Consider the following 12,919-nt stretch of genomic DNA (forward strand, 5'->3'; position numbering starts at 1 on the left):
CTGGGTTCAATCCCTAGTACCATAAAAAAAAAAAAAAAGAAGAAGAAGAAAAAGAAAAAAGAATATGTAGCTTTTTATATTTGATTTCTTTCACTTAGCATAATGTTTTTTAGCATGAATTAGTACTATATTCCTTTGAAATGGATAGACTACATTTTTTGTCCATTATTCATTAATTAAAAAGTTTTAAATAGTAGCAAAATATACAATATAGTCTACCATCTTAACTATTTTTCAAGTGTGTAGTTCAGTGGTATTAAGTACTTTGATGTTGTTGAGAAACTATGATCATCATCCATCTCCAGAACTCTTCTCATCTTGCAAAACTGGAATTCTGAACCCATTAAATAATACTTCTTCATTCCCTCTCCATTTAGACCCTGGTAACCATCATGCATGCTACTTTCTGTTGTGGTGAATTTGACTACTCTTGGTACCTCATATGAACAGAATCATACAGTATCTGTCTTTTTGTGACTGGTTTATTTCATTTGGCACAATGTTCTCTAAGTTCATTTATGTTGTAGCATGTGTCAGGATTTCTTTACAAGGCTGAAAAATGTTCCTTTGTATGCATATACTACAGTTTGCTTATTTGTTCATCTGTCTATGGACACTTGAGTTGTTTCCACTCTCTTTTTCTTTTATTTTTTTCTTGTACTCAAGATCACCCAAAGGTGCTTTACCACTGACTATATCCTTAACCCTCTTTATTTTGAGAAAGGTTCTTACTAATTTTCCCAGACTGGCCTTGAACTTGCATCCTCCTGTCTCAGACTCCTGAGTCACCGGGATTGCAGGCGTGCCTCACCACACCCAGACCCATTTTTAACTAGTGTGAAAAATGCTGCTATAAATATGGGTGCATAAACATCTCTTTGAAATCCTGTTTTTGATCCTTTTAGGTGTATATCCAGAGGTGGAACTACTAAGTCATATGGTAATATTATTTTTAATTTTTTTGAGGAAAATGCTATACTATTTTTTTCCACAGCAATTGTACCATTTTACATTCCCACCAACAGTGTACAGTTTCCAATTTCTCCATGTCCTCACCCATACTTATTCTTTTCTATTTTATTCATTTATTTAATAAAAATTTTTTTAGTCACTGATGGACCTTTATTTTATTCATTTATTTATATGTAGTGCTGAGGATTAAACCCAGTGCCTCACACATGCTAGGCAAGCACTCAACCACTAAGCCACAATCCCAGCCCCAGTATTTATTCATTTTATTAGAGGGGGTGCTGGGGATCAAACTCAGGGTTTTGTGCATGCGAGGCAAGCACTCTACCAACTGAGCTATATTCCCAGCCCTGCATTCATTTTTAAACAATTATTGAGTACCTACTGTGCCAGGGCTCTATAGTTGGTAGAAGCTGGAGCTGCCAAGATGTTTGTTCTTGGTCTCCCTGCACGCAGGAACTCAGGGGACAGTGTGGGGAATGAAAGATGATAGGTGTCTACTGGAGAAGGAACAGACTTCTATGTAGATGCAGAGAAGGAAGTGAAGAATCACTTGGGGAGGGCTTCACAAAGGAACAGACATTCAACATGGATGTGAAAGGTGAGTGGGAGTTGGTCAGGCAGAGGTGGAAAGGTACCCAAGCTGAGCCAGCAGCACCTGTAGCCAGCCGTCAGGATGGCCCCAGCTGGTCTCACCTCTGGCATTTATGCACTGTATGATCCTCGTGCATATTTAATAGGACTGATCTGCAAAACCGATAGACTGTGAAGTGATGCTGTGTGACTTGAGAATACATCATACAAGACTTTGGGTTTCTTGCCTTGCTCCCTGTGGATTTCTGGGGGAATCAAGCACATGTCATGAGGACACTCAAAAAGCCATCTAGAGAGACCCAAATGAAGAGGGACTGGAAACTTCTGCCAGCTTGACAGTATGAGTCTGCCAGCATCAATTGTTAGTCATGTGACCAATACTCCCAAGGATCAATGCTCAGCCTCCTCAAGCCTGCCAATGAGCGCTGCCCTAGCCAACATCTGACAGGAATCTCAGAAAAGTCCCTGAGCCCAAGCTGCCCACCAACCTGCTCTCAATTTCTTAATCCAAACCACCCCAAACAGGAGGAGTCTGGGGGGTGTTAGCTCAGTGTTTGAGTGCTTGCCTAGCATAAAATAATGTATGTCTATTGTTGGACAGTTTAGAAATATCTTGTTACACAGTTATAACTAATAAAGCTAGAAGCGTGAAAATAGCTGGCATGTTGTGGAAATGGTGAGAAATTCATGGAGGCTGACTTGAAGGATCATAGGCAGAAATCTGAAGTTGAAGGAAGTCTCTGAAATCTCAAGTTTCCCAGAAATAGGGGGCGAGGGAGCCATCTGGTGGCTGGAGGCACGCCTAGACAGTCCCCTCTCTGCTTGTTCTACTGGGCATTTCCACCTAGTATTCCTTCAAGGGACTTAGTTTACTAATGGTGGAATTTCAGGTAGTTAGGACGTTGAAGTAAACAATTTTCTTCTTTCAGTGGGGTATGGTGGCACCACGCGCCTGTCATCCCAGCGACTCCAGAGGTTGAGTCAGGAAGATTGAAAGTTCAAGGTCAGCCTTGGTGATTTAGGGAGAACTTGTCCCTAAATTACATTAAATTATTATTATTTTTTAAATAAAAAGGAGTAAGGATGTAGTTTGGTGATAGAACCCTTGCCTTGCATGTGTGAAGCCTTGGATTCAATCCCCAGGACCTTCTGCATATGAGTGCTAGTGCGTGCGTGCACACACACACGCACATGCCAGCATGATATTTTTCCAAGAAGGGAGCTCAAACACTGTCTGGAAAGCTTTCCCCATCCTTTTTCTTAGACTAAAGACTAAAGCTTATTTTTGCATAGATTTTTATTGTGCTCACTGCTTCATTCTGTGGCTAAGTCAAGACAGTGTCTCTTAATGAACTAAGAGTCCACTGAGGGTGGAATTTGAGCCTTGTTTAGGTTTGTCAGTTTCATAGTCATCATTTTAAGAGATGGGCACTGTTCGAGGTTTTAGATCCAAGGAAATGTGGATTCTTCTCTCCAGGAGGTCAACATCCAGAGTGGGGGGGAAGACATGCTGTCTAGCTAGACTACAGGGAAGAAGTGGACAGGCATGCACACATTCAGGGAACATTCCTTGGGGACCTACCTACTTTGCCAGAAGCTGGACACATAAAAGTTCTTTCAGGACTCTCAGTCTAGTGAGACTGGCCAAGTAAACAAAGGCCACTCATCTGCCAAGTGCTGGGCAGGGCCAGTACGTGAAACCAAATCTGAAGGGCACCTAACTCAGTTGTGGCTGTTGATGGGGGAGGGGTCAGGTAAGTTTTCCTGAAGGGGCGAAACCTGAGCTGGGTTATGGAGGAGGAGTAACAGTAGGCCAAATAAAGAATGTGGGGAAGGCCTCCTTGAACGTGCAGGAAGAATGGTCAGGAGGATTGCAAGTTTGAGCCCAGCCTCAGTTAGCATCTCAAAATAAAATATAAAAAAGGCTGGGGATGTGGCTCAGTGGTAGAACGCCCCTGGGTTCAATCCCCATACCAAAAAAAAAAAAAAAAAAAAGGAAAAAAAAAAAAAAANNNAAAAAAAAAAAAAAAAAAAAAAAAAAAAAGGAAGGGGAGGGTGGTGAAGCTGGGTATGTAGTTCAATGGTAAAGCTCCTGGGTTTCATGCCCAATACCACAAGGGAAAAAAAAAAAGAATGTCGGAAGAAAGGCAGAGTAATAGAAGAAGATGTGACACATTTGGGGAACTTCCAGAAGAGTGTCCTCTGGAGATTACAGGGTAGCACTGAAAACTTTCCAGTATAAGAGAGTGGTGTGAACAGGATACAAAAGGGCGGGAGGGGGAAGAGTTGAGGGTGGGAGTGGAAACATTTCCTTGGGGTTCAGAGCTAGGGCTAGGTCAGGAAAGGGGGAGGTGGGGCTTCCAGGGGCTTTTTGCTTGAGAGACCAAGGAGACTTCTGGGAGAAGACTCATTCTAAGGGAGGAGAGGCAGAGTCCAGGGTTTTTACTGGATGGGCCACAAACCTGAGACCTTTCCTTTAAGGAGTAGTGGGGGCACTTCTGAGTATAGCTTAGTGGTGTGTGTAATCTGATTTGGATCTATGTGTAGTCCTTCTTGTCTGGTTTCTGGGCTGGGGTGATGAGGTAGGATTTTGAGTAAAAATAAAAATAGTGATGATTGCTAACAATTCGTGAACACGCATGCCAGGATTTTCTATTCTTTATCTCATTTAATTCTCACCATAGCCCTTGGAAGTTGATACAATGATTATCCCCATTTTATAGTGGAAAAACCAACCAAGCGACTCATTCAAGGAGAAACCCTCCTACCTAATTCACGTTGGGACTGGTACATGCCAGGTAATTGAAAAAGTTGACCAAAACAAAGAGCCATTAAAAAAAAAATTCCTACATATTGTAAACATTTAATTTTATTTTGAGATAATTATAAATTTATATATAGTAATAAGGTCTCAGAGAAATCCCATATACTATTCCCAGTGGTAATATCTTGCAACCCTTTTTTATAGAATGCCTACTATGTAGCAGGTACCTCTCTAGTTGCTGAAGCAACAATATGGGCAACATCTGCTGACTGAAGATCTGAGATTAAATGAGAGCCTCAGCAAGAACACCTGGTGTCAGAGGGAAGAGAGTGGAAGACAGACAGCATTTGAAGGGGGAAGAAAAATCCCAAAGAGACCTTGAAAGTAGCTGAAGGTGGTACTGCAGGATATGGAAAATGATAATCCCCCAAAACTGTGTGACCTGGAGAAAGAGGGAGGAGGAAGGTAATCATTAATCCTCTCCCAGTTAATCCTTTCCCAGTAACAATGGGCCCCGTGGGAAAAAAGCAAACTTTTATCCCTTCCCAATCACAATGGGTCCCGAAGGGAGGAGGTAGATACTGAAATGCTGGGCCCTGGACTTTTACCCTTTCCTACTGCTGATGAGTCCTGGAAGGAGAAGAGCAAATAGTGAAGCTCTGGGAAACAATGAATCCTGGAGAAGATGAGCAGTGAACACTGAGTTCTGAACTTTTCCCAGTGACAATGAGTTTTTACAACTTCTTTCCTGACTGTCCAAAACCAACATGTCCTACTTCAGTCTCCAGTGATTAATTCACTCTTATTGTAACCTATAACACTCAGAGCCCTCTGTAACTAGAGGCCATTTTCTACCCAGAAAGCGAGCCCCTCCAGTGCCTGATTGATTGACTCTGCTTTGGAATAAAGAAAAGCTTGCTGATCTGTTGGAGGTCTGCTTCCATCCTGGGTATTTGTGTTTTCATAATGGCGCCCAAACCGTTTTGGTTATTTTTGCTTTACAGGTGTCATGAAGGCTAAGATGGACTGTGGTGCCAGGAAGGGAGAGTAGTGAAGAGTTTCTAGAGCTGCAGAGATGACCTGGGAGGAGGACTGGAAGTACTCCTTGGATTTAGCAGTCAGGACATCTGCAGGCAGGTACCCTAGTGGTGTGGAGGGAAGCAGGACATAGTGCAGTGAGGTGTGAGCTGGGTGAGGAAGAGGAGGTGGGGTGTACACAAGGCTCATACTCTAATACTCATGGGGATGGCATTTCAGTCAGCTTCCCCGTTAATGTGACCAAAACATCCAACAAGAACAACTAAGAGGAGGAAACGTTTACTTGGGGCTAATGGTATCAGAGGTCTCAGTCCATAGATGGGTGACCCCATTGCTCTGGGCCCAAGGTGAGGCAGCACATCATCGCAGAAAGGCCCAGTGGTGGAAAACTGCTGCTCTGGTGGCAGCAAGGAAACAGAGAGAGAGAGAGATGAGGGTGAAGGGGCTACAGGGAGGAAGCACCCTCCTAGGGTATACGCCCAGTGACCTACCTTCTCTGGCCACGCCCCACCTGCCTATAGTTAGTCAGTCCATTCAAACTAGTAGGGACTGATTATGTTACAGCTTTCACAATCATTTTATCTCAGAATATTCTTGTACTAAGAGAAACTTTTGGGGGACACCTTATACCCAAACCATAACAGATGGCAAGCGGGGGTAAATAAGAAATTTGTTGTGGATGTCATCTTTAGAATGAGGGGTAAGAGTCAGCGACAGAGAAGGTTTCAGGGCCTGTTGGGCAGAGCAAGGCCTCAAGGAAGTGAGATGAGCTGGAATTTGGAGCATGGTTGATTCTTGGCTGGAGGAGCAAGTGCCTGTTTTTCTTTTCTTTTTAAAATATCTTTATTTTGTTTATTTATTTTTATGTGGTGCTGAGGATGGAATCCAGCAAGTGCTCTGCCACTGAGCCACAACCACAGCCCAAGTGCCTGTTTTTCTGAAAGGAGATACTTGCAGGAAGAGATGCTGATAAAGCTCCGTGGCTGTTTGGAGAGGGAAGTCATTATTTCCCGCTGGGCAAGCTGGGAAAGTGTGCAGACATTTGAATCCTGCTGAGATTTAGGTAGGCTAGAAAAGAAATAAAAGATGGATAGAGAGGAGACAAAAGGAAGGATAAGAAAATTTAACTTTAGTCTATGAGTCTTGTTCTATAGAGTTCCTCCTACCTTCCTGAGAACTTTCTAAGTCAGTTCTCTTTCCCATTTTCAAATATCTAGGAAATCTGTAAATCTTAGAGTAACCATAAATTCACACACTTATGAAAATTACCTTGTGCACTATTAATTAGACCACATAATAAATAGATGAAGCAGCCAGGCACAGTGGCGCCTGCCTGTAATCCCAGTGGCTCAGGAGGCTGAGGCAGGAGGACCATGAGTTCAAGCCAGCCTCAGCAAAAGTGAGGCACTAAGCAACTCAGTGAGACCCTGTCTCTAAATAAAATACAAAATAGAGCTGGGGATGTGATTCAGTGGTCTAGTGCCCCTGAGTTCATCCCCGGTACCAAAAATATAAATAAATGAAAACAAATAAATAAATAGATGAAACAAAGACATGATGTTATAAGAAACTTATAATCTATTCCAACATTATCTATTAATCAGATAATGGAGAAGACATCAACCTAAGGATCCTGAGAATTGACAAACCACCAGAAATATCACCTGATTGATGATCTTCACACATTTTCCTATGCTCACCACTCACCAAGTTTCCTTTAAAATAAAAGCTTGAGAAACTCAAAAGCATCTTTCTCGAGGTGGCCTGCATTCTCCCTTGAATGTGTGTCTCTACTCCCTAAATAAATCTGTCTCTAACTGAAGTGTCCTTAAATTAATTTCTGTGATGTTCACCAAGAATTCTTTACACCTCCTCTGGTGATAAGATGGTGGTTGGATCTGGAAAGAAGCAAGGGTGGGGAAGGGTAGTCCAAGCAATGCAAAGAGACAGGAGTTCAAGGGGAATTTGAAGGTAACAATAGAGGCGTTCGGTTGACTGAGGTCGAGCAGCAGATGAGATCAGTAAATGCAGACCAAAGTAAGTGGTGGTATGGTTAGGAGTGCTGGTTTCAGATGATGCATGAGGTTCAAATCCCAGTTCCCATTTACTTATTTGCCATTGTGTTGAAGAAGTTCCTTGACATGTCTCAGATTCCACCTCTGTAAAATGACGGTAACTCTAAGAGGGTTAGGAGAGGACTAGATAACTCCTCCCCAGAGCTTAGTCCAGTGAGAGGTGGCTAATGAGCCCCCATAAATGAGTGCTGTCATTAATGAAAAACCATCAGAGATTAACTGGGCCACATGGTGCGAGGGGACTGAGCTGGGAAAGAACACAGTAGTAACTCAGGAAACATCGAACCGCCTTCTCTGCTAGTCATCAGGCATACAAGAGAAATATTCTGCCTTTCCTGGTTTCACAGTGCCCAGGTGACTAGTCAGGTAAGTGCCAAAGTTGGGAGGAAAATGGATGAAGGCATAGATTCTTCAGCTGAGCTTCTCCCAACTGTTTTTGCTGTAGTCCTTCAGAGCGAGGCGGGGCAGCAGGGTGCAGGGTGGGCTTCCAGGGTTCCACAAGATTTTGTGAATCCCCGTAGGGCCGGGAAAGGCGCGCAGGTGCACCACTAACTGGGGCGCTCACCTGTGCTCAAGTGGGTGGAGCTAAACCGGAGCGCGGGGTGGGGCGGGCGTGCTGACGTCACGAGCACGCCGCCTCAGAACGCCCTAGGAGGAGGCGCGACGTCGGGGCGGGGCGGGCCTGAGGAAACGCTCCGGGGCCCAGCGGCCTTCCCGGTGCTCCCTGCCTGGTTCTGCCCCTTCCCTTACTACGCCAGCGTCCGGGTAGGTGAGGTGCCCTCACGCCCAGCCTCGGTGCGTCCGCCGATTGCGGACTTGAACGCCTAGACCCCCGGGGTCTGCCACCTGCTGGCCCAGCGACCTTGGGCATGGCCTCGTCTGCTAGGCCTAAGGAGCCCCCATCAGGCCTCTGGCACTGGAGAGTGGCAGTCTAGGCCTCTGCCCGCGCTGACCTGCCTCAGCCTTCCTAGGCTCCTATCTTATGACTCGGCCCACTGGGATTTCAGGCTCTTGGTGGCCCCTTTGTCACCTCCTCTCCTTAGGTCGCAGCGCGTTGCTTGGGACTGGTTTATGTCGCTGCCGGATTGGAGATTGTTCCCCATTTGCTGTTTAGTGCTCTGCATAAGACTTTAAAATTAGGAAAGAACATGAAGGTTCTTTGTGACTCTTTCAGAAAGGGGATCTGGGAATGGGGCCTTGAAGGTGACCACTGCCCCTAGGGATGGTCCACGAGGTTGATGGGTAGAGGGAGAGGAATGAATGGTTAGAGGATGGGTGCGGGCAGGAGAGAACACAGTCGCGCTGGAGGAAAGTAGTTCATTTACTCGTTCGCAAGCAGTTATTAGGCTTGAATACAGAAACACTGATGAGTGTAGGACAGCCAAAGTTAAGAGGGGAGACTGGCAGGAAAGTAGGGAGTTTTACTTTGAAGTTAAGTGTTTTGTTAGTTATGACCCTGTTTATTGCCTCAGACCTGGCTGGGGCTGTCTGCAAAAAACGTCCTGGAGCAAAGGAGTGGCTGTTTAAGCTTCCCCCTGAAGCAGAGTAGGAATTGGCCAGGTAAAGAGTGGGCGAAAAATATTCCACCACACTTCTCCTGAAAGCACAGACTGCCTTTCCCCAGAAATCATGTGTGCGTGATCATTATGGGGATTATTTATTCTGAGTATTGAACCCAGGGGTGCTATACCATTGACTACATTCCTATTCTTTTGAATTTTTATTTTGAGACACGGTTTCACTAAGTTGCTGAGGGTTTAGCTAAGTTGCCTAGGCTGGCCTCAAACTTGCAGTCTCCTGCTTCAGCCTCCTGAGTCACTGAGATTAGAGGCATGCGCTGCCACTGTGCCCAGCGTGGCTTATTTTGATGAGTCTGGAGAAGAGCATTGAATGGGATTTTGAAGAAGAGGATTTTATATCTGAGTAATTCACTTCACCTTGATAAACTTCAGTTTTCTTCTCTGTGAAATGGGTATTTCACCTGTAGCCCAATTAACTTGCCCACTTTTATTATCGGTGTCTCATGAAATAATGCAAGAAGTGTGTTGGGAACTGGGAGTGCATTACAAATGTTGGGAATAATTATTATGGTTACAGGATGCAGACATCAGAGGGGAGTGGGCCAGAGGTGAGCCCCAGCATGATGCCCGAGGCCCTCCCAGACGTTCCACCTGCCCCTACCAAGTCCCCAACGTTTGATCTTTTCAACTTGGTTCTGTCCTACAAGAGGCTGGAGATCTACCTGGAACCCCTGAAGGATGCAGGTGATGGTGTTCGATACTTGCTCAGGTACAGATTTCATATATGGAGTTCCTCTGATCTGCTTAGCCTTCTGCCTCCTTGCTCTGTAGGAGGACTGTGGCTATTTAGGCAGTGGTTGGGCTCTCTTTTCTGCCCTGGTGACGACTGGTTCTGAGTGGACCATTTGGTCTTGAGATCTATCCAGGCCTACCTTGTGGTAGGCCTTAGCCTAGGAGGTAGGCACTGGGAACCATCTAGCTTTTTATCAGGATTCTTTGGTACTGGGTAAGCTCCTGTCTCAGGATTGTTAAGACAACCTTGAATATTGGCCTTCTATAGCTTAGAACAGGCTTAATTTTTTTTCTCCTTCTCTTCCAATATTTGCATAATTAACTAGTATATAATTTTGAGCAGAACTTAATTACAGATACTTATGAATAAGCGGGTACCATTTTTGGTAGTTGTTTGAGATTATGGGTCTCAATTTTTTTCCTATTCTGATTTGGTTTTCATCCTGTATAATTTTCTTTTTTCCATCCTTCAGCTTACTTTACTTAAGTGAAAGTTCCTTTTGCGTGTGTGTGTGTGTGTGTGTGGCATTGGGGATTTAACATAGGGATCCTCTACCACTGAGTTATATCCTCGGCCCTTTTTTGTTTTTGAGATAGGGTCTCAGTAAATTGCTGAGGCTGCCATTGATCTTTCCATCCTCTTGCTTCAGCCTTCCAGTTCACTGGGATTACAGGCATGCACCACTGCACCCAGCATGTGAAAGTGTTTTAAATTACAGGTATATGACATTCCACTCCTTACTTACTTTAGTTTGTATATCTAAATAATAAAGGACATATTCTTTCAGTATCAAAATAAATTGTACCTAACACAACAACAAATAATTCCTTGATTTCTTCTTGTACTCAGTTTATATTCAGGTTTCCCTAGAATGTCATGAAGAATTGTTTTGGCCAGATTCTCATAAAGACCTTCAACCCTCTAAAGACTGGAAGGAGGCAGGGTGAGTGGAGTTAGGCTGCCTCTAAGCATGCTGTTAAGCCTTCATCTTTGCCTCAGGCTGGAAGTTGTGGGCCATTTATTATCATTTATGTATTTATTGGAGACAGGATCTTGTTCAGTTGCCCAGTCTGACTTTGAACTGGGTCCCAGCGATCCTCCTGGTGCATTTACTATTAACTCTCTGACCAAGACCCTAAATTTTTCTTATTCACCCCTTTAATTATGGCAGTATCTCTAGAAATGAGCTAGTCAGTGTTCCAGAGCCATGTTCTATACTATAAGGTTATTGTGTTCTTGGTGTAAGAGGTTGCTGGGAGGGGGGATTTTATATGGTCCTGGCACCACCAACTAGTTGAAATGAACTTTGGGCTTCCTCAGTGGAGGAGGTGAAGCCTTCAGAGAGTAGGGCTGTGCTTTCTGCATTATTTATGTGGGTGTATGTGTGTATGTTTTTCCCTTTTGAGGCAAAGCAGAAATGTTAAGATATATATCCTGCTCTTCTGTCTTTTCCTCTGGTGGTCTGTAGGCTTCTTGGCACACTAACCTGTGAGTGTTTTTCCATTTCATGGAATTAGAAATCTAAGGAAGTAATGGGATTGGTTAGATCTGGATGGAGGAGGAGCATCAGACCTAATCCCCTTCTGTGACCTCCCCCCCAACCCTGCTCCCCACATTGTAGTCTTCTTGACCCTGGCAGAAGGAGTACCAGTCTGTGAAAGAGACTATCAGATTAGTTTGTGTTTTGATTGTTCTTTTCTTAAGAGGATTTAATTTTGAAAAGGGATCTAGTCTTGGGCTTTGGCTGTTAGGTCTGAAGCCTGGAGCTGCAGTCAATTTTTTAAAAACTCTTTTGGGATCAACAACTTTACTGGGTTGGTCTCCCAGGACCCAAATATTGGTAAAGACATTAGGTGGAAGGGGAGAAGCTTTGAAATGAAATTGACTTTTTATACCTGAAATAGGATTGACTTTAGACTTAGCTTTTGTTTATTTGTTTTGTGATACTAGGGATTGAAACCAGGGGCACTCTACTACTAAGCTATATACCTAGCTCTCTTTAATTTTTTATTTTGAGGCAGGGCTTCACTAAGTTGCCTAAGGCCTTGCTAAATTGCTAAGGCTAACTTCAAACTTGTGATCCTCCTGCTTTAGCTTCCTGAGTTGCTAGGATTACAGGTGTTTGCCACTATGCCTGGCTCCTTATTTTGTTTTTACCTTTGGTGACCACCGGAGGTTCTGAGGCCTGATTAGGGTGGTACAGGTGGACTGTGTTGAATTTCAGAAGAAAGGCAAAGAGCCTTCATTTCATTACCTTACTCATAATTTTTATTAAAATGCAAACCCCCTGTATAAACTCATTAACATCATTTTTTAAAATAATTTTTTAAGTTGTAGATGGACACAATACCTTTATTTCATTTATTTATTTTTATGTGGTGCTGAGGATTGAACGCAGGGCCTCAAACATGCTAGGCAAGTGCTCTACTGCTGAGCCACAACCCCACCCTCATTAACATCATTTAATAACAGAAATTTTCCAATTAGAGTACAAGAAAATACGTTTAGATTCTGAATGCACTTCTTATTGGCAGCTTACCTTTTGTTTTCAATATTTAATTATAGGTGGATACAATGTCTTTATTTTATTTTTTATGTGGTACTGGGGATTGAACCCGGTGCCTCATACATGGTATGCGAGCGATCTACATCTGAGCCACAACCCCAGGCCTGGCAGCTTACCTTTTTATTTTTCTATTTGTCTCTACTCTATCAGCTGACCTTGGAGAGACTGACACTGATTTTAGAATTTGGGTGTCAGTGGCTTTATTATTAGAGACTAAGGTGCAGCGATAGCTTGTCTGCTGTGTTCTATATCCCTAATCTTCTTTCTACCCTCTTTGGCGACTTCTGTGTTGCCACGTGGTGGTGGTGGTGGTGGTGGTGGTGGTGGTGACAGTGACTGCTGCTGCATCTGTTCCAGTTCACACAGTGTGTGTTTGTGGGGTGAATTCTGCATCCTAGTTTTTAATATATTAAAATAAAGTCTATATTGTTTTTTTTTCCCTTTGAATTAATATGTTCAAGATAAACTCTCACTCTGAAACTTATGAATATAGCAGAGGAAAGTCACAAATGGAGTGAAAGAATTCCAGGATTTGTTCTTTCTTGATTTCTGTATTAGGTGAATTCTTTTTTTTTTTTTTTTTTTTTTTTTTTTTTGGGT

At 43.5% G+C, this 12,919-nt stretch overlaps 1 protein-coding gene across 6 annotated transcripts in view; it reads left to right on the forward strand.

Annotated features, from left to right (window-relative positions):
- Window positions 1-8,052: 8,052 nt before the first annotated feature.
- The window catches only part of Zfyve27 (zinc finger FYVE-type containing 27), a 25,558-nt gene continuing 20,691 nt past the window's right edge, over window positions 8,053-12,919 (forward strand). For 2 of the 6 annotated variants that reach the window (XM_048807099.1, XM_015494597.2), the window contains exons 1-2: window positions 8,053-8,205; window positions 9,538-9,729. In XM_048807099.1, the coding sequence (XP_048663056.1) occupies window positions 9,539-9,729 (191 nt within the window). In that variant the 5' untranslated portion in view covers window positions 8,053-8,205; window position 9,538. The remainder of the gene's footprint in view (window positions 8,206-9,537; window positions 9,730-12,919) is intronic. The other 4 variants (XM_048807100.1, XM_048807101.1, XM_048807102.1 and 1 more) reach the window with 2 other exon arrangements.

This window comes from Marmota marmota, unplaced genomic scaffold (assembly GCF_001458135.2).
Source record: "Marmota marmota marmota unplaced genomic scaffold, marMar, whole genome shotgun sequence".
NCBI lineage: Eukaryota > Metazoa > Chordata > Mammalia > Rodentia > Sciuridae > Marmota > Marmota marmota.